General features: G+C 43.4%; 2 protein-coding genes across 4 annotated transcripts in view; both read left to right on the top strand.

The window, feature by feature from the left end:
* The window catches only part of ehmt2 (euchromatic histone-lysine N-methyltransferase 2), a 33,816-nt gene extending 27,150 nt beyond the window's left edge, over positions 1-6,666 (top strand). For all 3 annotated transcript variants that reach the window (XM_058408354.1, XM_058408352.1, XM_058408355.1), the window contains 2 exons: positions 5,202-5,377; positions 5,479-6,666. In XM_058408354.1, the coding sequence (XP_058264337.1) occupies positions 5,202-5,377; positions 5,479-5,659 (357 nt within the window). In that variant the 3' untranslated portion in view covers positions 5,660-6,666. The remainder of the gene's footprint in view (positions 1-5,201; positions 5,378-5,478) is intronic.
* An 894-nt stretch (positions 6,667-7,560) lies between these two features.
* Positions 7,561-22,689, top strand: part of slc44a4 (solute carrier family 44 member 4) — a 26,732-nt gene continuing 11,603 nt past the window's right edge. Inside the window, exons 1-9 of the mRNA XM_058408420.1 lie at positions 7,561-7,742; positions 16,577-16,625; positions 16,738-16,811; positions 17,495-17,573; positions 17,847-17,946; positions 18,041-18,175; positions 18,308-18,368; positions 19,730-19,844; positions 22,032-22,115. Of these exons, the coding sequence (XP_058264403.1) occupies positions 7,700-7,742; positions 16,577-16,625; positions 16,738-16,811; positions 17,495-17,573; positions 17,847-17,946; positions 18,041-18,175; positions 18,308-18,368; positions 19,730-19,844; positions 22,032-22,115 (740 nt within the window). The 5' untranslated portion in view covers positions 7,561-7,699. The remainder of the gene's footprint in view (positions 7,743-16,576; positions 16,626-16,737; positions 16,812-17,494; positions 17,574-17,846; positions 17,947-18,040; positions 18,176-18,307; positions 18,369-19,729; positions 19,845-22,031; positions 22,116-22,689) is intronic.

Below are 22,689 nucleotides of genomic sequence, written 5' to 3'. Positions count from 1 at the left end.
ATGATGTACTCTGCAAACTTCGTGACCTCTGCTTTCTGCGAAGACCAGGCCTTCAGTCCTCGGTGTCTCCTGATGCTGGTGGCCGGGAGAGATGACGTCGCAAGCGGTGCTCAAGGAAGCGGAAGCGTGGAAAACAAGCGGGTGTCCGTGCTAGGCTAATAACATTTCCTAGCCGGCCGGCACTCCCCTCCATCATTTTGTCCAACGTCTGCTCACTGGACAATAAATTGGATTACATCCGACTCCAGTGAACTACACGGCGTGAGTGCAGAGACTGCTGCATCTTTGTTTTTACGGAGACACGGCTCAGCGACAGAGTTCCGGACGCCGCCATTCAGCTAGCCGCGCTCCCCACGTTTCGTGCCGACAGGAATGCAGCTCTGTGCGGTAAGACTCGCGGTGGTGGCGTGTGTGTTTACATCAACACAAATGGTATAAGGACTCTGTGCTTGTGTCTAACTACTGCTCATCACTAGTGGGGTTTGTGACTATTAGATGCAGACCTTATTATTTATCCCGGGAATTCACCACCACTTTCATTATCGGAGTGTACATTCCACCCAGCGCTAATGCTAAGGAGGCTCTGTGTGAGCTGCAGAATGCTCACCCCGATGGACTGTTTATTATTGCCGGTTAAAACCTGGCCAGCAGGAGCCATCTGTGCTCTTCAGGACTGTTTTGAGTGCACTGACTGGGACATGTTCAGGGAAGCTGCAACAAACAATTGACTCGGAGGAGTACACAGCATCAGTGACCGGCTACATCAGGAAGTGCATTGATGACGTGACCATCACCACACGCTCCAACCAGAAGCCGTGGTTCCAACCAGAAGCCACAAAAGTGCGTACTGTCCTGAAGTCGAGAGACTCCGCCTTCAGAGCAGGGGACAGGGCGGCCTTAAAAACAGCAAGGGCCAAACTGTCCCTAGCCATCATAGAGGCGAAGCGTGCGCACACCCAGAGAATCCATGGCCACTTCCAGGACAGCGGAGACTCCCGGCGCGTGTGGCAGTGCATCCAGGCGATCACCAACTACAGGACAACATACTACAGTGACGCCTCCCTCCTGACGCGCTGAACGACTTCTACGCTCAGTTTGAGGCACAGAACAACACAACAGCGAGGAAGACCATCCCTCCTAACGGTCTGTCTCACCACGGCTGACGTGAAGAGAACTCTATGCAGAGTTAACACACGGAAGTCTGCTGGACCAGACAACATTCCTGGCAGAGAGCTCAGGGAGTGTGCAGAACAGCTAGCTGATGTCTTCACTGACATCTTCAACATCTCCCTGAGCAGCTCCACCATCCCAGCGTGCCTCAAGACAACGAGTCTTGAGTGCCTAGGAAGTCTATGGTTTCCTGCCTCAATGACTATCGTCCCGTCGCACTCACACCAATCGTGATGAAATGCTTTGAGAGGCTCATCATGAGGCAAGTCACAGCTACCATCCTCACTGGACCCCTTGCAGTTTGCGTATCGTCCTAACTGCTCCATGGACGATGCCATCACCACAGCCCTCCATCTTGCCCACACACACCTGGACTGTAAGGACTCCTACGTTCACATGCTGTTCATAGATTTCAGTTCAGCATTCAACACAATCATCCCTCAGCAGCTGATTGAGAAGCTGATCCTGCTGGGCCTGAACACCTCTCTCTGCAACTGGATCCTGGACTTTCTGACTGGGAGACCTCAGTCAGTCCGGATCGGGAACAGTATCTCCAGCACCACCACACTGAACACTGGAGCTCCTCAGGGCTGTGTGCTCAGTCCACTGCTGTTCACTCTGCTGACTCACGACAACCACATCATCAAGTTCTCCGATGACACGTCCGTGGTGGGTCTCATCAGCAAGAATGACGAGTCAGCATACAGAGAGGAGGTGCAACATCTAACAGCCTGGTGCAGAGCCAACAACCTCTCCCTGAACATCGACAAGACCAAAGAGATGGTTGTTGACTTCAGGAGAGCACAGAGTGACCATTCTCCGCTGTCCATCGACGGATCCTCGGTGGAGATCGTCAAGAGCACCAAATTCCTTGGTGTTCATCTGGCAGAGAACTTCACCTGGTCACTCAACACCAGCTCCATCACCAAGAAAGCCCAGCAGCACCTCTACTTCCTGAGGAGGCTGAGGAACGCCCTCCCCCCATCCTGACTGTGTTCTACAGAGGGACCATGGAGAGCGTCCTGAGCAGCTGCATCACTGCCTGGTTTGGGAACTGGACCGTCTCAGATCACAAGACCCTTCAGGGGATAGTGAGGACAGCTGAGATCATTGGAGTCTCTCTCCCCTCTATCACGGACATTTACTCCACATGCTGCATCCGCAAAGCTAACAGCATTGTGGATGATCCCACACACCCCTCACACACACTCTTACACACCCCACACACCCCTCACACACACTCTTACACACCCCACACATCCCTCACACACACTCTTACACACCCCACACACACTCTTACACACCCCACACACCCCTCACACACACTCTTACACACCCTTCACACACTCTTCACACACACTCTTACACACCCCTCACACACTCTTCACCCTCCTGCCATCTGGAAAGAGGTACTGGAGCATTCGGGCCTCACAACCAGACTGTAACAGTTTAAGCCATCAGGCTCCTCAACACCTGGGACTGAACCGTACAAAACTCTCTCTAACACACACACACACACACACACACAGAACTGTACAAGACTAAAGAGAACTGAACTGTACAAAACTCTGTCTCACACACACACTCTCTCTTTCACCTGTGTGGACACACACACACACACACACACACACACACTCTCTCTTTCACCTGTGTGGACACACACACACACACACACTCTCTCTTTCACCTGTGTGGATCCACACACACACACACACACTCTTTCACCTGTGTGGATCCACACACACACACACACACACACTCTCTTTCACCTGTGTGGATCCACACACACACACTCTCTCTTTCACCTGTGTGGATCCACACACACACACTCTCTCTTTCACCTGTGTGGATCCACACACACACACTCTCTCTTTCACCTGTGTGGATCCACACACACACACACTCTCTCTTTCACCTGTGTGGATACCCACACATAACTTATATTGTTCACTATTTATTGCACTCCCTCAAACCCTGTTATTATTTTATTATGCTGCTATGTTTATATTTATGCTTATGCCTATTTCTATTTGCACTACCTCAACCGCTGCTACTCTGTACATGTATTTCTTTTTATTCCATTTCATTTTTACATTACTGTTTTTGTGTTGTCTTTTTGTACCTACTGTTTCTGCACTGTCTTGTCTTTGCGCTGTTTGCATCTAGCTGCACACTTTGCACTTTATGTGACTAGGACAAAAACTTTGGTCCTAGCTCTGTGTTGTTTTTTCCGTATTTGATCTTTATGTTGTATGTTTCTGTAGCACCAGGTCCTGGAGAAACGTTTCATTTCACTCTGTACTGCGTCAGATATACACTATATTGCCAAAAGTATTTGCTCACCTGCCTTGACTCGCATATGAACTTAAGTGACATCCCATTCCTAATCCATAGGGTTCAATATGACGTCGGTCCACCCTTTGCAGCTATAACAGCTTCAACTCTTCTGGGAAGGCTGTCCACAAGGCCTGGCTCTCAGTCTCCGCTCTAATTCATCCCAAAGGTGTTCTATCGGGTTGAGGTCAGGACTCTGTGCAGGCCAGTCAAGTTCATCCACACCAGACTCTGTCATCCATGTCTTTATGGACTTTGCTTTGGTCACTGGTGCACAGTCATGTTGGAAGAGGAAGGGGCCAGCTCCAAACTGTTCCCACAAAGTTGGGAGCATGGAATTGTCCAAAATGTCTTGGTATGCTGAAGCATTCAGAGTTCCTTTCACTGGAACTAAGGGGCCAAGCCCAGCTCCTGAAAAACAACCCCACACCATAATCCCCCCTCCACCAAACTTTACACTTGGCACAATGCAGTCAGACAAGTACCGTTCTCCTGGCAACCGCCAAACCCAGACTCGTCCATCAGATTGCCAGATGGAGAAGCGTGATTGGTCACTCCAGAGAACGCGTCTCCACTGCTCTAGAGTCCAGTGGCGGCGTGCTTTACACCACTGCATCCGGTGCTTTGCATTGCACTTGGTGATGTATGACTTGGATGCAGCTGCTCGGCCATGGAAACCCATTCCATGAAGCTCTCTGCGCACTGTTCTTGAGCTAATCTGAAGGCCACATGAAGTTTGGAGGTCTGTAGCGATTGACTCTGCAGAAAGTTGGCGACCTCTTCGCACTATGCGCCTCAGCATCCGCTGACCCCGCTCCGTCAGTTTACGTGGCCTACCACTTCGTGGCTGAGTTGCTGTCGTTCCCAAACACTTCCACGTTCTTATAATACAGCTGACAGTTGACTGTGGAATATTTAGGAGCGAGGAAATTTCACGACTGGATTTGTTGCACAGGTGGCATCCTATCACAGTTCCACGCTGGAATTCACTGAGCTCCTGAGAGCGACCCATTCTTTCACAAATGTTTGTAAAAACAGTCTGCATGCCTAGGTGCTTGATTTTATACACCTGTGGCCATGGAAGTGATTGGAACACCTGATTCTGATTATTTGGATGGGTGAGCGAATACTTTTGGCAATATAGTGTATGTGGTTGAAATGACAAAGACTCTTGAATTGAAATTGAATTGGATGGCCGGGTGCGTGTGTGTCTGTTACCTGGGGAACACATGGCACCAGGATGCACTATGGGAAGAAGTGGAGGCAGTGTCCTGCTTTGGTCAATGTTCTGCTGAAAATCCTTGGGTCCTGCATCCATGTGGATGTTCCTTTGACACGTACCACCTACCTAAGCATTGTTGCAGACCATCTACACCTTTTCATTAGATTTTCCAGCAGGACAATGCTCCATGCCACACAGCCAGGTCAGTCAAGTGTGGATGGAGGACCACCACATCATCCACATCATGGCCAGCCCAATCTCCAGACCTGAACCCCACTGAAAACCTCTGGATTGTGATTGAGAGGAAGATGGATGATCACAAGCCATCAGTCAAAGCTGAGCTGCTTAAAATACAGCATTTCTTTACACCTGTCTAAAACTTTTACACACCACTGTATGTGTCTATATAGTCTGTAAGTATACTGTATATATTAATAGACCTACTTTTTTTTTCATTCTCTCTCTCTCTCTGCAGGATGGGGAGGTATACTGCATCGATGCACGTTACTATGGTAACATCAGTCGTTTCATTAACCACTTGTGTGACCCAAACATCATCCCAGTGCGTGTGTTCATGCTGCATCAGGACCTGCGCTTCCCCCGGATAGCTTTCTTTAGCTCCAGAGATATCCTCACGGGCCAGGAGCTCGGGTAGAACACACACACACACACACACACACACAGTTAACTGATGTTAGACATTTGATCTCATCCAATCTAAATGTGTGTGTGTGTGTGTGTGTGTGTGTCAGGTTTGATTACGGAGACCGTTTCTGGGACATTAAGAGTAAGTACTTCACATGTCAGTGTGGCTCAGAAAAGTGTAAACACTCGGCAGAGGCCATCGCTCTGGAGCACAGCAGGCAGGCCCGTCTGGACTCCTTCCCAGAACCAGCCCCTGAACCTAGCTTCACCCTACCAGGAAACCCCTAAACTCCTCTCCAGACCAGTGACACAATGCATTATGGGATTTCTCAGCACTGTACAGCCGTGTTGGCTGTTAAACACATTTAAGCCAATGAATTTTTTCATTTGATCCATGTTGATCTGCTCCGTTTGTGTAGATTATAAGAAGGTTCTGCTCTCAGTATCCGAGTGAACGGTTCCGTTCTGATGCTGTTCCTAATGCACCCTCATCCCCTTAACCTTCATCAAGACTTCTGGCCTCCTTCATGTTCCAGGTTGTATAGAAATAACTTGTTTTATATTAATCAGTGTACAGTTTGGGTTTTATTCCTTCAGATCATCACTGTAATGCTTCTGGACCTCTCTCTGGTCAGGGGTCCAGACTGAGTGCTCTTGAGTACTTACGGTTTGAAGGTTCTGGAGCTATTTTAGTGTTTTAGGAGACATTCTGATCGAGAGGACTTTGGAACAATCATGTTTCTGGGTTCTGGACCAGGTTTTGGTCTAGGGCTCCAGGAAACCCTCCTGATTGCGAGGTTCTCCAAGTTCTTCCAGAATACTCCTTCATCCACGGGTTTCCCGACACATCCTGATCGGAAGGTTCTGGAACACATGGAGCTGCACTTTGCTAGCAAGTCGTTTTACCATGTACTTAGCAGATGATCCAGGAGGCAGATCAGGTTAGCTCTCCACATGCCTGATTAAGTAGGTTGTGTGTAAACCAGAGAAGATTCAGCTTAGTTCCTCTCCATCTTCTCCGCTCTTTAGACGTAGCTGACATGCACTCGGTGGTCAGGGCAGTAAGTGGACAAGGGTGCATTAAAGCAGTGTCAGGCTTGTTTCTGTCGGCGAGTGCACTCTGTAGAGTCACTATGTAGTGTATAAAGTAGGGAGCTATGCAGCAATCCTTCATTGTTTCCTTTTATTTTATTTTTTTATGAATTTTGGACTGTATGAGATTCCAGACAGTGACAAAACCTTTTTTTTGTTACTCTGATGATGTAGTTTGAATAAATATTTGATACAACAGTAAAGTGTGTGTTATTTATTTACTCCTCTGGTGTTCTTCCACGTGCACACTGACAAACACTTTCAAAAATATTGTGTTTCTGAGCGTCTCTCCTCCATAAACTCCACCTCTTCACCTGTAGCTGTTACCTGCACCTGCAGGGCACGGGGCCCGGGCGGCTCTGACGCACAGCCGTCCTGCACTTTAATGTCCTAAAGGCATGAAAGAAAGCCTGCTGGTGTCTTATTCCAACTCATAATGCAGTGTGTTATTCCAGTCATGAGAGAGGGTGTGTGTGTTAAGTGGGCGGAGCCAGTGTTTACACAAGCTGTATAAAGTAGCTTGATGATGCACTAACACAGATATGTCCTTAAAGGTGAGTAAAACACCTCAGATGCCACAGGATATATAATTTAGGAGAGATAATAAGAAGAGTCTATAGAGTCTCTCTCTCTTTAAAATCTGGAGAATAATGTCCTACACACCAGTGTATCACAAATATACAGCTCTTCTGTCACATACAGAATAATGTGCAAATAAAAAGAAGAGTTGTGTAGGATTAATAAATAAAAATATGAAACAAATCACGTAAAAAAAATACAAACGCTGACAAATTCTGCAAGAACAGCACGTGTAAATAAAATATTAAGAACAAGTAACAGTATTAAATGATCATTTTTATTGAAATCTTCACCAATCTTCAATAATCTCGTGCAAAATAACATTTAATAACGATTTTACACAGATCTTACTGAGTGATTTTATCTCTTCTTTCTCCATCATTTCCTTGTTCTCCTTCTTTTGACCGCCAGAGGGCGCTTCCGGAATCGCTTGGTTAGTGGGCGTGGAGATCTGGGACCAGGTGAGTAACAGGTGCGGCGCGACGTCACTGCTTGGTAACCTGCTACCGAGAGACAGAGACAGACAGACAGAGAGAGAGAGAGAGAGAGAGAGAGAGAGAGAGAGAGAGAGAGAGAGAGAGAGACGATAGGAAGAAGAGATTTGTGTTGGAAGTCTTAAACTCCAGTGTGCTGAGTGTGGGTTCTCACAGGACCAGCATGGGGAAGAACACAGAGGAGAACGAACAGCAGTCTGAATATGGTGAGCTCTTTCACACTTAATCTGAGAGAGAGAGAGAGAGAGAGAGAGAGAGAGTGTCTGAGGAATATTTCACTATGTTGTCTTTTGTCACTCTTCATGTATCTTGCTTCCTGTGTCGTTTAAAATCATCCTTAACTTTTTAGACCATAAATAGTCCACTAGAATTCTTTTCACTATTTAGTGTGCAATAATACTGATAAAGTTGCTTTACTGTAGAAAATATACACAACACACACTCCCTCACCTGACTCCTGATTTGACGTAGAGTGCACTAGAAAGGGTGTAGACACAATTATATACACTACATGGTGTATGTGTAGTGTGAGTAAGGAACTGAACATGAAATAGCTCATTATTTTGTCATGTAGTGCACTAGAAAGGGACTAAAATAACATTAAAGTCACTGAGAGGTGAGGTGAAGACTGTTGATCATCTCCTAAACAGCGGCACCGGTCAGGGGGTGGGGTTTATTAGACAGTCTCTTGTTTCTTCTCAGAGTGTGTTGGAAAAGGGCGAGAGTAAGAATCTGAGTGAGTCTGACTGGAGATGAACTGTGATGTCTAGACGAAAACATCAGGTCTTGTGAGGTGTTCCTGGTCTGCAGGGCTTAGTACCTGTCTAAAGGGCTTCAAGGAAGGAGAACCAGTGAGGGGGTCATAGGAGCTCAAGTCTCACTGAAGTGTGTAGGGAATGAAGGTTAGTCCGATCTCTGTATGGTCCGATCTCACCGAAGATCTAGTGTAGCAAAAACCTGTGACCAAAAAAAAGTGACCATGCTGACCCCTGAAGACTGCCCAAAGCTTTTACACTGGACACCTGGACATTAGAACTAGAAGAAGGAGGAGGCCTGCTCCGATGAATCCTGTGTGTGTGTGTGTGTGTGTGTGTGTGTGTGTCGCTTTGGGAAAGAGGATGCACTATGGGAAGAAGGTGAGCTGGTGGAGGAAGTGACATTGCACAGGGTGTAATAGCCTTTATTTAAGAATCAGAATAATTCCTGTTTTATGTTTTATGAGGAGAAATAAAGATGATACTTCTCTAAAGCAGTAATCCAGCTGCAGCTTGTTATTAGAAAGTGTGAAAAGACTGCAGTTAAATGATGGAAACAGGACAGGTTCATCACCACTCACTTCCTACTGGACTATAAACATATAATCTCTACAGAAGTCTGTGAACTAACTTCCTGTGCACTAACAGGAAGTAGAGAGTGTACTATTGTGACACGTATTTAAATTGCTTAGAAGTGTTTTGTATCCTAAAGAGCATAATGGAAGAGCTTCTCTCCCTGACATGACATCACTAAGCTGTTCTTCTAAGTCAAGTCCAAAATCTCCTTTTTACAGTATCTACTTCCTGTAAAGGGAATGGTTCCTGCAGTTGGTCAGGGGTTTACAGAGTTCTGTGAAATCTGAATCAGAAGGTAGTGTGAAGGCCAGAAAAAAAAAACAATAACCAGAGGACTTTGTTTTATTGCTCTATACTAAGAGTGTTTTTTCCCCTGGTGTAATGTCTTCCTTATTTTTCCCATGAGCACTTTTAAATTTCTATTCATCAGATCAATCACACTGTAGTGTCTCTGCTTTAGTGTTGCTGTGGTGTGATGTTGAGTTGCTGTGTGTCTCAGCAGATTCTCAGTCACTCAGGTGAGCTTATCTGGAAGTCAGGTCACATCAACTGGACTTTCTTGTTTGAAACATTTCACTACTGATCTGAGATGCTAGATTCTGTTCTTGTGAAGTGTTGGGTTTATAGACCATGTCTTTGACATTGCATTTCTAGACTGTTCTAGACTGCATTTGGTAGGCGTTGGGTTTCTAGACTCTGTGTTTGGTAGGCGTTGGGTTTCTAGACTCTGTGTTTGGTAGGCGTTGGGTTTCTAGACTCTGTGTTTGGTAGGCGTTGGGTTTCTAGACTCTGTGTTTGGTAGGCGTTGGGTTTCTAGACTCTGTGTTTGGTAGGCGTTGGGTTTCTAGACTCTGTGTTTGGTAGGCGTTGGGTTTCTAGACTCTGTGTTTGGTAGGCGTTGGGTTTCTAGACTCTGTGTTTGGTAGGCGTTGGGTTTCTAGACTCTGTGTTTGGTAGGCGTTGGGTTTCTAGACTCTGTGTTTGGTAGGCGTTGGGTTTCTAGACTCTGTGTTTGGTAGGCGTTGGGTTTCTAGACTCTGTGTTTGGTAGGCGTTGGGTTTCTAGACTCTGTGTTTGGTAGGCGTTGGGTTTCTAGACTCTGTGTTTGGTAGGCGTTGGGTTTCTAGACTCTGTGTTTGGTAGGCGTTGGGTTTCTAGACTCTGTGTTTGGTAGGCGTTGGGTTTCTAGACTCTGTGTTTGGTAGGCATTGACTTGTCTGGTTGATAGCAATTAAATGAGACTGTATGTTGTATGTATTTATTTCTGTATAGTGTTAAGTGTGATATATTAACATTATTTAACAGAGAAGAGTCTTTGACCTGTAGAAAGATTCCAGTGAGTTCAATAAGAACACTGATCCCTAACAGCTACTCTTCTGGTTTACATTTTAAATGTGAAAACAGCAGTAAATGAGAGCAGCATGTGAGAGACACTCAGGATTACACAGCAAACCATCTGCAGATTCAACAGCTCTCCAGTGGAAAATACTCTACTGACAAAAACCCACAAACAATTACCAAAACATCACTAAACTACTATCACTACTGTGTGTGTGTGTGTGTGTGTGTGTGTATGTGTGTGTGTGTGTGTGTGTGTGTGTGTGTGTGTGTGTGTGTGTGTGTGTGTGTGTGCACACTAGAAGAATGTTTAGTGCAGTGTTTTTGATAATTAACTACAGGACTTTTTTTCCTTCAATCTGACTCAGTTCTCAACCTTTAGACTTTCGTAGCTTTTAACAATAGAACAGTGAGATTGAGAATAGGACAGCATGGCTGTGTGTGTGTGTGTGTGTATCTGACATAGCCATTCACATATTTTGCATATTTCCTGGAGTTTTGTATTTCAGAGCAGGTCTGAAGAATTATGAGGTTGACAATCCATTCAAACTGACCAAATTGGTGAGGACGAGCCATTAAGTAGTTAATGTTGGTGCTCAACTGATGCTAGGAGACTGGGAAATATGGACACTTAAAAGAAGAACCCAGAAATTTAGTTAGTTAAGACATCAAAATGAATTATACATTTTGGAAACAGTGGAACAGGACCTTCAGCATTTCCCTCAGATGTGATGGTAGATAAATGCAAATTGACACCACACTAGTGATGGCAATAGCACGTAGCTATGGGCGCTAATGTAACTTCCTTTGTGTTACTGAGAAACTTCAGCATTCCATCCTGCGCTGTGATACGTGTCAAAATGTTAATCAACCAAAAGTAGAAGAATGGAAGCAAAAACGTCCCTCAGTGTCCTCAATAATCATTACCCATGAGGGTAGGGGGTAGGGGGTGGGGGTAGGGGGTGGGGGCTGGTGTGCTGTGATTGATTCACACTTTTTATCTGTTTATAGTTTAATGTTGTTGAATGTTGGTGACGGTGTTATAGCAGCTATAAACTGTTGTTCCCTCACCAGTTAAAAAAAAAAAGTTTCCTTTTAGCTTCCGATGAAAAACCTGTGATGTCCAGCAGCTGCATTACTGTCAGAGCTGCGAGGAAATAAATCACCACTTTCAGAGTCCAGAACCCAGCAAAAGAACATTAAAATATTCAGAACATGTTCACATTGAGTTCAGATATCAAGAGACAAGAGCAGATGTTAGATGAACAAATTAATGACACATTCCACATGGAAACGCTGTGTCTGTGTTTTATCAGATTAGAGTTTCACTGTATGAGGTCAGGTATGAGGCCACTTCAATTTCAGCCATTAAACACAAAGTGGAGTGTTTTATAAGACATATCTGATGTTGACTGAATATTGGACATAATTAAACACAATAATTGTTTATTCATAGTGTTTCTGGTGTAAAGGCCTTATATGAACTGGACACACAGCTTTGTGGATGTTAGATCTGGTCATTCTCTTTGAGGTCATAAAGCACATTGAGAAGGTGCAGGGATTCATCCCATTTCCAGTCTGTGATTCCTAAAAGTAGAGGCAGGAGATCCAGTGACATCCGGAAGAAACATTCCAAACAACAGGCTCTTGGGAATTAAAGTGTTTCCTGATGCATCTGATTAGATTAAAGAGGGTTCTGCCATTTTAAACAAACAAATAAGCAAACAAATAAATAAACAAACCAATAAATAAAGAGTGTGTGTGTGTGTGTGGGTGGGTGGGTGTGTGTGTGGGTGGGTGGGTGTGTGTGTGGGTGGGTGGGTGTCTGTCCTCTCTGTATTCAGTGTAATATGATCAGTCCTGGGCAGGTGGAGGAACAGGTTCTTCAGGTGGTGGGTACAGTGATGATGTACACTGACGGCTGTGTTTATGTGGACCCTCTAATGAATTTAATATTGTGTCTAAATCACCAATAATGCTTCATATCTTTATTAAAGAGAACTTTATCACACTGTTGTTAAACTCCAGGTTCAACCGAGTACAAATATAATACATTTACTTCAATGTGTGTATAAAATATGAAATACCAAAACAAAGAAAATCTCCTTAGTAACCCTTCAGTTAGCGTGAGGACGATTATTGTGAGGATGATTAGCATGAGGGTGATTAGGGTGACATCTCCATAATGAGTTTAATTCTTTAGATTAGGTATGCTGCTCTGGATAGTGTTTGGGGCTTGCATATGGGTCTCGCTGGGGCTCTACAGTGCGGCTCTAGACTATTTATTGCCATTCACTAGTGCTCTGGAAAGTGTTTGGGATTCAGAGGAGCTCTGGAAGGTTTTTGGGATTCAGAGGAGCTTTGAAAGGTGTTTTGGATTTGTAGGAGCTCTGGACGGTGTTTGGGATTTGGAGGATCTCTAAAAGGTGTTTGAGATTTGGAAGAGCTCTGGACCTTTTTTTGGAAATCAGTGGAGCTTTGGGCTGTGTTTGGGACTTGGTGCTCCTTGTTGGTGTTACTGGTTTTGCTGGGACTTCAGACTGTTCAGGCCTAAAGATTTGAATGACCAATCTGCTAGTCTAGAGACTCAACATTTATCTAAATGCAGTATATAAAACATTGCCTTAAACCACAGCCATCACACCACACCCTAAAGAGTGACTAATTGTGTTAGGATCAAATCATGAGGAAATCCATGGAGCTTAACATCAAACTTCTGAAACCAGGAACTGAATAAAGCGGAAATAGAAGCGGGGTAGGAATCCTGTCTGGACTGTGGAGCAGGTTCTGGAGCAGGAAGAAGACCTGTTCAGGATGTTTGTAGTCAGTGTGATAGACATCTTTCAGAAAAACTGACTGAGTTCACTGCAGAAAACAGGCAAAGGATGCTGAAGCGTTTTGCATCAGGCTTGTTTCCATTTGATGAATTCAAATCGGATTCAAATGCTGAACTCTCTCTCTCTCTCTCTCTCTCTCTCTCTCTTTTGCTCCCTCTCTTTCTCCCTCCCTCCCTCCCTCCCTCCCTCCCTCTCTCTCTCTCTCTCTCCCTCCCTCCCTCCCTCCCTCCCTCTCGGAGTCTTGGAGGCTTTAATTTGCACAAACAAACAGCTCAAAGTTGTGTAAAGGAATAGAGAGTGAGGATGAGAAGAGAGAGTTCACTGGAGAGTGAAGATGTTCACAGAATGACCCATGACACAGTAAACAAAGAGCAAAAGAGCAACCAGGAAACGAACTTTTTATAAAACAGCCATAAAACAGAAGGGTGAAGAATAAAAAATATGAGACACTGTGATTTCTGTCTCTGTTCATCATGGTTATAATCCTAGGAGAGAGATCAGAGATATTCAAGATGACAAAAAGCCAGACCAAAATCTAGTTCAGTTAAATGAACACACACACATATACACACACACACACAGGTGGGGCAAGTCACACAGTCACACAGTTGGAGTCACGTCCTTCAGATGTTTACAGGATTGTCTTTCTTCTGAAATGTGGTGAAAATCAGGACCTGGTGAATGTAGAAATGTAAATGTTGTTGTTTAATGTGTTTAAGTGCTTTTATATGGGTTAGAATAATAAGCTCCAGCACAGTGTGTGTGTGTGTTGGTGGGGGGTATATGGGTGGTTCAGCTCCTTTATTGCCTTATTAGCTTGATGTGCGTGTGTGTGTGTGCGTGTGTGTGTGCGTGTGTGTGTGTGTGCGTGTGTGTCACATGCCAACCAAAGCCTGAGAGCTGCCAGGTAACGAAGCGCCCGTTCCCTCAGAGAGCCACACAGCCGCGGCTCGGCGGAGGTGGACACGCCCATGTTATTATCAGGAGCCTTCAAATCAGACGCTTCATTCCTGAGGAATTACACATTTCACCTGGAGAAAATGATTACACAAACATATTGGGAATGTGTTGAATGTTTACTGCAGTGCTGAGGTGGTGGTGGTGGTGTGATGATTATTTTCCTATTACTGCACATTCCTAAATGTTTTGGTTCTCATGTACCGTAGCAGAGTGTCAGGTTTATTAGCAAAGAACATGTTGGATATGTAGCCGTTACTATAGAAACTACATTTTATTATATATTTAACACAGGTTCATAGAACACTGTGATGTGCAGCTACATAACTGTCAGAGCTGATGTTATTGAAAACTAATCATCACATTCTGACCAATCAGAGTCCAGCTTTCCTAAACAGTAGCTTGTTCTATCTGAGTGTTAAAGTAAAGCAGCATGATGACGGATTAGAGTCCACCAGATTCCTTCCCATAACCTGATTACAGATCCAAACACTTCCTTATAAGAAAACCATCGTGTCAGAGTAACGGTCATAGAAGCAGCTGTTAATGTTCCAGGCACTTTATATTTACATTATATAATTCAGCTTAAACATCTATTTTTAATGTTAAATTGTTTAAAACCTCAGGACTTGTATACAGCACATACAGTTAAATCCTGTTAGTTCCTCAAGAGATCTTGGTCGCTGTTGTAGAAAGGACATTATCAACATTTACATTATTTCCTGTCCAGTGTCACCCAAATAAGGATGAGGTTCCTCTCAAGGTTTCTTCCTCAGATCATCTCATCTATTGTCATCTCATCTTAGTTTTTTCTCACTACCCTCACCTCAGGCTTCTCATTAGAGATAAATGTTTGAGATAAATAATTACTTTACTTCAAACTTTTATCATTTTTTCTATGTTTCTATTCTTCTGCAAAGCTGCTTTGAGACAATGTCATGTGTTAAATGCCCTGTAGAAATAAACTGAATTGAAAAACCACCTCATTTAGAAATGATCCCAACTCAACAGCTCAGATTTCTATACTGTATATTATGTGTTTTAAAACATGGCATATTTTTTATACTTTATTATAGTTTCACTTTACATTTGGTGAATTTCCTACTGAAAAGGAAAACCTGCTGTTAGATTCTTTTATATGGTATAACTTGTCAAATATGAGCTTTTAAATATTTATAAATATATGAAACACGCCTTATATGAGCTAACTGATGTCTGATGTGTTTGCATGTATAATATAAATCAGACCAGCTGGAGTTATACTGTAGCTCCTACACTCTGCTTAGGTTCTGTGTATAAACAGGAATAAAAGCACACACTGTGAGGTTTAATAACTACTAAAGATTAAACACATTAAAGCTCATTTTCTGCTTGCCGAGCTGGAAGTGTTGACTGAAGATAACACGGTTGAGTTGAGAGTGAAGGAGGAGATGAACGTGGCTGTGGAGCTGGTGTTTGTGTGAAAAAATCCTTCACTGATATCTGGAACATGGAGCTAAGAAGAGAAGACTCCTGGAACACTGAGTGGTTCTGATGAAGATGAGGAGCGTTTATAAAGTTCAGTAACTCCACACGTTTGTTTGTGAATGTAACTTGGACCTGAAAAAAATAGAAGTAAACCTTGTAAATAATATACATCTGATACTCGTCTGTGTATTTTTTGTGAACTGAGCTCCAATGAAGAGACACAAAGGCCTTCAGGTGTGTACACAGGACCTGTTTTATTCCTGTGCTTAGTTTTTTTTTTGCTAAACAGGTTTAACCGATGTGGAAATGCAAACACAAATCACTAGAGCGACACTGAGACACACGTGGCCTGGGCTGTGTTGTGTAGTTACTCCGTCACCATCTCCTGTGACCTTCCTAATTTGTGTAAGCAGTAGTGCTGATGTTCTTGCTCAGTTTGAATGTTCCTAATCATGATGACGACGTTTAGTGGTTCTGACACTTTGCGATAAAGAGCAAGCTGTGAACACTACGACGTTTAAAGGTTCCAGCACCACTGGACCCTGTTTACGGTCAGGTTCGTCCATGGTGAATGTTTTAAATGTTACTTTGTCAGCTTGATTTATTTTAAGATTGAGAATGCACAGAGATCTGATGATCACTTCATGATGGCGAACTAGCTGAGGGAGCTGAGTTATAATTTGCTTTCTAACTACATAACAACTACAAACAACTCACTACAGAGTGTCTACATAACAAACCTGCTGCTCTACAAACCAGTTACTTGGTGTGGTGTCCAGTTCAAAGACCAGCTACTTGGCAGAATAGACACACTTCAATGGTCACACAAGCTAGTTAGCAATCCAGCACTCTAGCCCTATTATATCTAACCATTGCAGGGGGGTGTGAGGGCAAGGGTGAGGGTAAGGGTGAAGGTAAGGGTAAGTGTACAGTAAGGGTGGGGGTAAAGGTGAGGGTAAGGGTTGTGGTGAGGGTAAAGGTGAGGGTGAGAATGAGGGTGAGGGTAATGGCGAGGGTGAGAATGAGGGTGAGGGTGAGGGCAGAAAAACACCAAATATTATAAGAGTGTAATGACTGTGTTTGTATTAAAACTCCACTTATTTCGTTCAGGAGAGCCAACAAAGTTTGACCCAACGTTTACTGGACCACTTCACAACAGGTTCGTACAAGTGTGTGTGTGTGTGTGTGTGTTTGTGTGTGTGTAACTGTTTATGGATCTAGGTACTGGAAAAAAAACCTTAGCACAGCTAATTTGCATGATATTTGTCCAGGAGCTGCACCGATATCATCTGTTGCATCCTCTTCATGCTCGTCGTCGTGGGATACATGGTGGTTGGTATTCTGGGTAAGAATAACACACAACATGTAGTCCTGCCCTTGTTTAGAGAAGAACAAACCTCTCCCTGGGTCAACAAGGGCGGAGCTCAGGTTAAATGAACGAGCCAGCCTTGATCATGTGACCTTTCATTTCTCTTCTTTGGCTCAGTGTGGCACTTAGAGTAAAAAAAATTATCAAATGAGTCATTATATCTGATCTATTGTCAGTTTACATTAGATGCAAATGGACCATACACACACACACACACACACACACACACACACAGTCTGTAAAGGTATCCATGTTGTTGCTAATATGAAAGTTCACCATTAGCATATTAGCACCTAACTGGTCAGACAGGATTAGCCTTTATCATTCTTCCTTATTTTTGCTGACTCTTCTATTATTTTTAACATTCTAGTAGTTCTAACGTTTATTAGACATTAATACACCGGAAAGTTTAGTCAACATTTTACTGCAAACAGTGAAATCATTTCAAATCTTATGCTAGCATATTAGCATTGGAACATACAGCTAAAAACGTGGAATTAGCTTTCCAGAGTAAATGTTCTATTAGTCTCTGTCTTTCTTTCTAAGACATATTTATTATTATTGTTGTTATTACGATAAATAGAGTGTACAGACACTTTATAACACTTTATAATAATTCTATAATGATATTTACATGAACATAAATATCTGTGTTGCAGCGTGGCTGTATGGTGATCCGCGGCACGTGCTTTACCCGCGCAACTCCACCGGCATGTTCTGTGGTCTCCCACCTAACCAGTGAGACACGCACACACACGCATGCACACACACACGCGCACACACACGCACACGCACACATGCACTCTTTCTCTCACACACATGCACTCTCTCTCTCTCTCTCTCTCTCTCTCTCACACACACAATAAATTTTACAACGTAAAGTGTGTTGCACATTTGAGTGTTTTCACCTTTCTCTCTCATTCACCCCCTCTCACTCACTCACCCTCTCTCTCTCTTTCTGCCCCCCACTCACTCTCACTCTCTCTCTCTCTCTCTCTCTCTCTCTCTCAGGAATAAGCCGAATGTATTTTACTTTAATATCCTAAAATGTGCCACAGCGACAAACATCATGGCCGCGGCACTTCAGGGCCTCCAGTGTCCGACCACTCAGGTGATCATTTACAGAGACTGTGTGTGTGTGTGTGATTATATACACAGTATATGAGTGTATAGATGATGTTAATGTCTCCTGTCCTGTGCTGCAGATCTGTGTGAGTTCGTGTCCCTCAGATTTCTGGTCTCTGAACCTTCTAGCGTACACCGCTCCCTCTTCAGACTTATACAAGTACTTTAAACAGGAGCTGTGTGTCCCGTCCTTCAACCTCAACACCACTACGCTCGTACGGCTCTCTTCTTCTTAAATAACATTATAAACATGTTATCATCATAGATACATGAGCATGACTTGTGTATTTAATTATTCTGTACATGTTTGTGTTTATTTATTCATCATTTCTCTGTTTTTCTCTTAGTCTGCAATGGACATCATTAACAGGGAGTTGTGTCCATTCTTCTACACACCTACGGCTTCAGGTCTGTCTTTCTTTCTCTCAGTGTATATTTCTGTCCATCCTTCTTGTTCTTTTGTAGTAGTCCTGATTCCCTGTGATTTAAACAGCGCTGAGGCTCTTAAATCTGCGAAAGGAATCGATGATTTTGACACTTGAGACTTCAGCTCTTATGAGAGCAAATTAGTCCCCAAATAAATCACTAAAAAACTCAAATCTCTCATTGTATAGAGGCCATTTCTCACCCACAGGAAGTTACAGTTAGCAAACTTATATAGCTGAAAGGCCTCAACATACACTATATTGCCAAAAGTATTGGGACACCCCTCCAGATCATTGAGTTCAGGGGTTGGACTCGGCCCCTTAGTTCCAGTGAAAGGAACTCTTAATGCTTCAGCTTCATACCAAGACATTTTGGACAATTTCATGCTCTTTGTGGGAACAGTTTGTGGATGACCCCTTCCTGTTCCAACATGACTGTACACCAGTGACCAAAGCAAGGTCCATAAAGACATGGATGAGTGAGTTTGGTGTGGAGGAACTTGACTGGCCTGCACAGAGTCCTGACCTCAACCCCATAGAACACCTTTGGGATGAATTAGAGCGGAGACTGTGAGTCAGGTCAAAAGTTTTGGGACACCTGCCTTTCCATGCACATTAATGTAATATGGAGTTGCCCCCCCCCCCAATGCAGCTAGAACAGCTTCAATTCTTCTGGGAAGGCTTTCCACAATTCCTCTAGAAGCACATTTCTGAGGTCAGACACTGATGTTGGACGAGAAGGCCTGGCCCGCAGTCTCACCTCTAATTCATGAAATCTAATTATCTGAAATTGTCCAAAATGTCTTGGTATGAAGCTGAAGCATTAAGAGTTCCTTTCACTGGAATTAAGGGGCCGAACCCAACCCCTGAAAAACAACACCTGAACTCAATGATCTGGAGGGGTGTCCCAATACCTTTGGCAATATAGTGTAGATGCGTCAGCTGTGGCGTATGAGTCCTCCAGTACTGCAGGTGGTGCTGTTCAAATTTCACTGCAAAGTGCTAACAGAATAAACTATAGTGAGGTTGAAGTAGTTGCTCTGACAGCTATTCATCAAATTCATCCATCTTGGAATGAATCAGCTTCTTCTTTTGTGATGACCAATCACAGGCTTGAAGTTGGAGTGTGTTTTTCACTGTGTTTGTCCAGCTGTTGAGATCAAGCAAAGCCTTTGTGAGATATCTAGTCGCTCTGTGATTGTCATATTGTATATGGATGCCAGCTAAAGGTCCATTGCTCCATATTTCTGCATCAGAATTTTGTGCTAATTTCTGCGTTTATAAACAAATGAATTTAACAATCACTGCTTGACACACTGTGTGTATGTGTGTTTGTGTGTATAGTTTTGGGAAGGTGTTTACCCACTTTAGGCCCGGCGTATAATAACGTCCCACCCACCTTCAGTCTCCCCGGCATGTCGAGTAATCAGACTGTGAACGCAATCAAGAATGCTACTGGGTAACATCACACACACACACACATACAATATATGTCCAAAAGTATGTGCACCCCTGACCTTCACACCTCTATGTATTTGTTGAACATCTTATTCTGCATTTATTCCCCCTTTATTAAAACTCTTATAATCAGTCCTTCTCTTCTGGAAGTTGCCACACTAGGTGTTGGATTGTGTCTGTGGGGATTAGTGATCATTCAGCTACAAGAGCATTAGTGAGCTCAAACTCTGATTTTGAGGAGACTATACAGTTCCAGTATATCCCAAAGGTGTTCAGTGGGGTTGAGTCAGGGTCAGGGCTCTGTGCTGGACACTCCAGATCTTCCAGTGGTGGCTCAGATGGTTAAAGCTCTGGGTTGTTTAAGCTCTAGCATTGCTGTGCTACCACAGTTGGGCCCTTGAGCAAGGCCTTTAACCTTCTCTGCTCCTCAGGAGTGCTGCATCATGGCTGACACTAGGCTCTTATATATGCAAATTTTAATGTACTCTAATGTTTATGTGACAAAACTCCAACCTTCACCTCCACACCATGTCTTCATTGAGCTGGGAGATTGTCTTGATGGAATAGGGTTTGGACTCTTAGTTCCAGTTAAGAGAATTTGTAATTTTACAGCACACAGAGACACTGTATAGAATTGTGTGCTTCAGACTTGGAGGAAGGGTTTGATGGTCAGCGGTGGTCAGCGGTGCACATATTTTGGGTCATACAGCATAGCTTCCTGTACTCATGCACTCAGACACATGAACTTAAACCCTCACACGCTTGCATGCATGCACCAATGTGTCATAACATTGTATTTTTCTCTCCTTGGCAGTGATGGAAGGTGAGCGTGAGTGAAAACACGTGTTTAAACGTTTCAAAGCTGCTCATCAGTATTTATTTAAGCTTTATTCATCTCTTGTTTGCTTTCTTCCTCAAACTCTGTCTGAAATTGATTCTAGATCATTCCAGTCTAAAGTAAATTCCAATCAGTAAATCTACAGTGCAGACACAAGCAATGTTCTGTTACCTCTCAAGGGTTTTAAATACTTATGAACCTAGTCCATAACCTACAAAACAGAAAAGCTCAGGTCAGAACCAGAAACCAACTCTAACTCAGGTCAGGGGCGGAGATTCATATCCACAACCAGCTGGTGTAGGTGCAAGTTTTCACTCCATCCAAGCAGAAGTCTACTGAAAGAAAAGATAACCGATAAAGTAAACAGGTGGAATCAGGTGTACACCTGAACACCCCTGGATTAGGATCTAGAGACAAGGAACGATTAGGTAATGGTGCAATGGACGGTTCGAGTCCAAGGAAGAGGGACAATTGGGATCTAGTGATGAGGAATAAACAAAATCTAGGAAACGTGAACAACATCAACAGACAAGGAACATTTAGGATTTAGGGACGAGAGATGATTAGGATCTAGGGACAATTAAGCTCAAGGGTCGAGGAAAAATTTGGGATTTAAGGATGCTGAATGATTAGGAGCTGCGTAAGATGATTAGGGTGTAGAGATGAGGAATGATTAGGACCTAGGGATGAGGAATGAATGAATATAAAGGATCACCGGACGAGAAATAAACCTAGAGATGAGGAATGAATGATGGAGGAGGTAAACATTAAGTAATGAACAGGAACTATTTCAGGAACTGGATCTATGGTGAATTTGAACGAACAAAAAGTGGATCAGCAGAAACAGTAAAGGGGGGTAAGAAGTGAGAAGGAACTAATACCAGAGAAAACATTAACTAGGAACATAATTAATAATGAACAGGAACGAAGACCGAGTTAGACATGAGTGCACATGAAGTAGGACCAATAAAACGAAAACTGTGTATGAGAGAGATACAGGAACTAGCATGTGCAGTCTGATTACACTCACTCTAACAGCTTCATGTTCAAACTAGATTCAGGGTGTTCTTCTTTGGTCATCTTTTAGATAGCGGAGGTTCCTCCTGAATAGTGCTGATTACTAGAGCCGATAGTGTGCTTCACCTGGAGTGTTGGCCATAGAGTATACGTGCGTGTGTGTGTGCGCGTGTGTGTGTGTGTGTGAAGCTGTAGCGCGCTTTGAGTTGTAGCTGCTGAGTAGTGAAAGCGGTTTTCTCTGGGGTTAGCTAATAGCTAATAGTGTGAAATTTAAAGCATAAACAGATTCTCTCTTTCTCTCTCTCTCTTTCCCTCTCTCTCTCTCTCTCTCAGCGACCTTCTGGGTGGGTTCAATGCCCGAGATGTTGGCGTTCGCATCTTTGCAGACTTTGCTTCTACTTGGCAGTGGATCGTTCTGTGAGTATGAACTAAAAGATGATTTTATTTTATATCACACTGATAACATGATCTCCATTTCTGACTTTATTCCCTCTCGACTCGTCCACTTCCCCTCCTGTATCTCTGCCATCTTAAGTCTTTCAGTGCTCAGTGTTCAGTGGGGTGAAGGGTCAGATAAAGATCGCTGGAGATATTATCCTACCCACATAAAGCATAAAAAAAGATAAACATATTCCTTCAGATTTAAAGAAATATCTGATGATGTGTTTAGATTGTTATAATAATATAATATAATAATAATTCGCTCAGAAGTCTTCACTCACAGGCCAGAACTAAAACCATTAAAGCTGCTCAGGATCTTTAACATTTAAGACTGTACTATTAATTTCGAAGTTCTAGATGTTTTAAATGTTATTTTGGTGTTTTTCTGGTACAGTAATCCCCCGAGTATGGAGGGGGTTCCGTTCCAAACCCACCCACGATAAACGAAAATCCGTGATACACCAAATGCTTTTTTTTTAATTGTTTAAGTATAAATGACCCTCCCACACATGAATTTTGGGTAAATTCGTAGAAATATCACATTTAAGCT

This window comes from Hemibagrus wyckioides, linkage group LG14, assembly GCF_019097595.1.
Source record: "Hemibagrus wyckioides isolate EC202008001 linkage group LG14, SWU_Hwy_1.0, whole genome shotgun sequence".
Lineage (NCBI taxonomy): Eukaryota > Metazoa > Chordata > Actinopteri > Siluriformes > Bagridae > Hemibagrus > Hemibagrus wyckioides.
The sequence above is the reverse complement of the archived record's forward strand: the minus strand, read 5'-3'. Positions and strand labels throughout refer to the sequence as shown.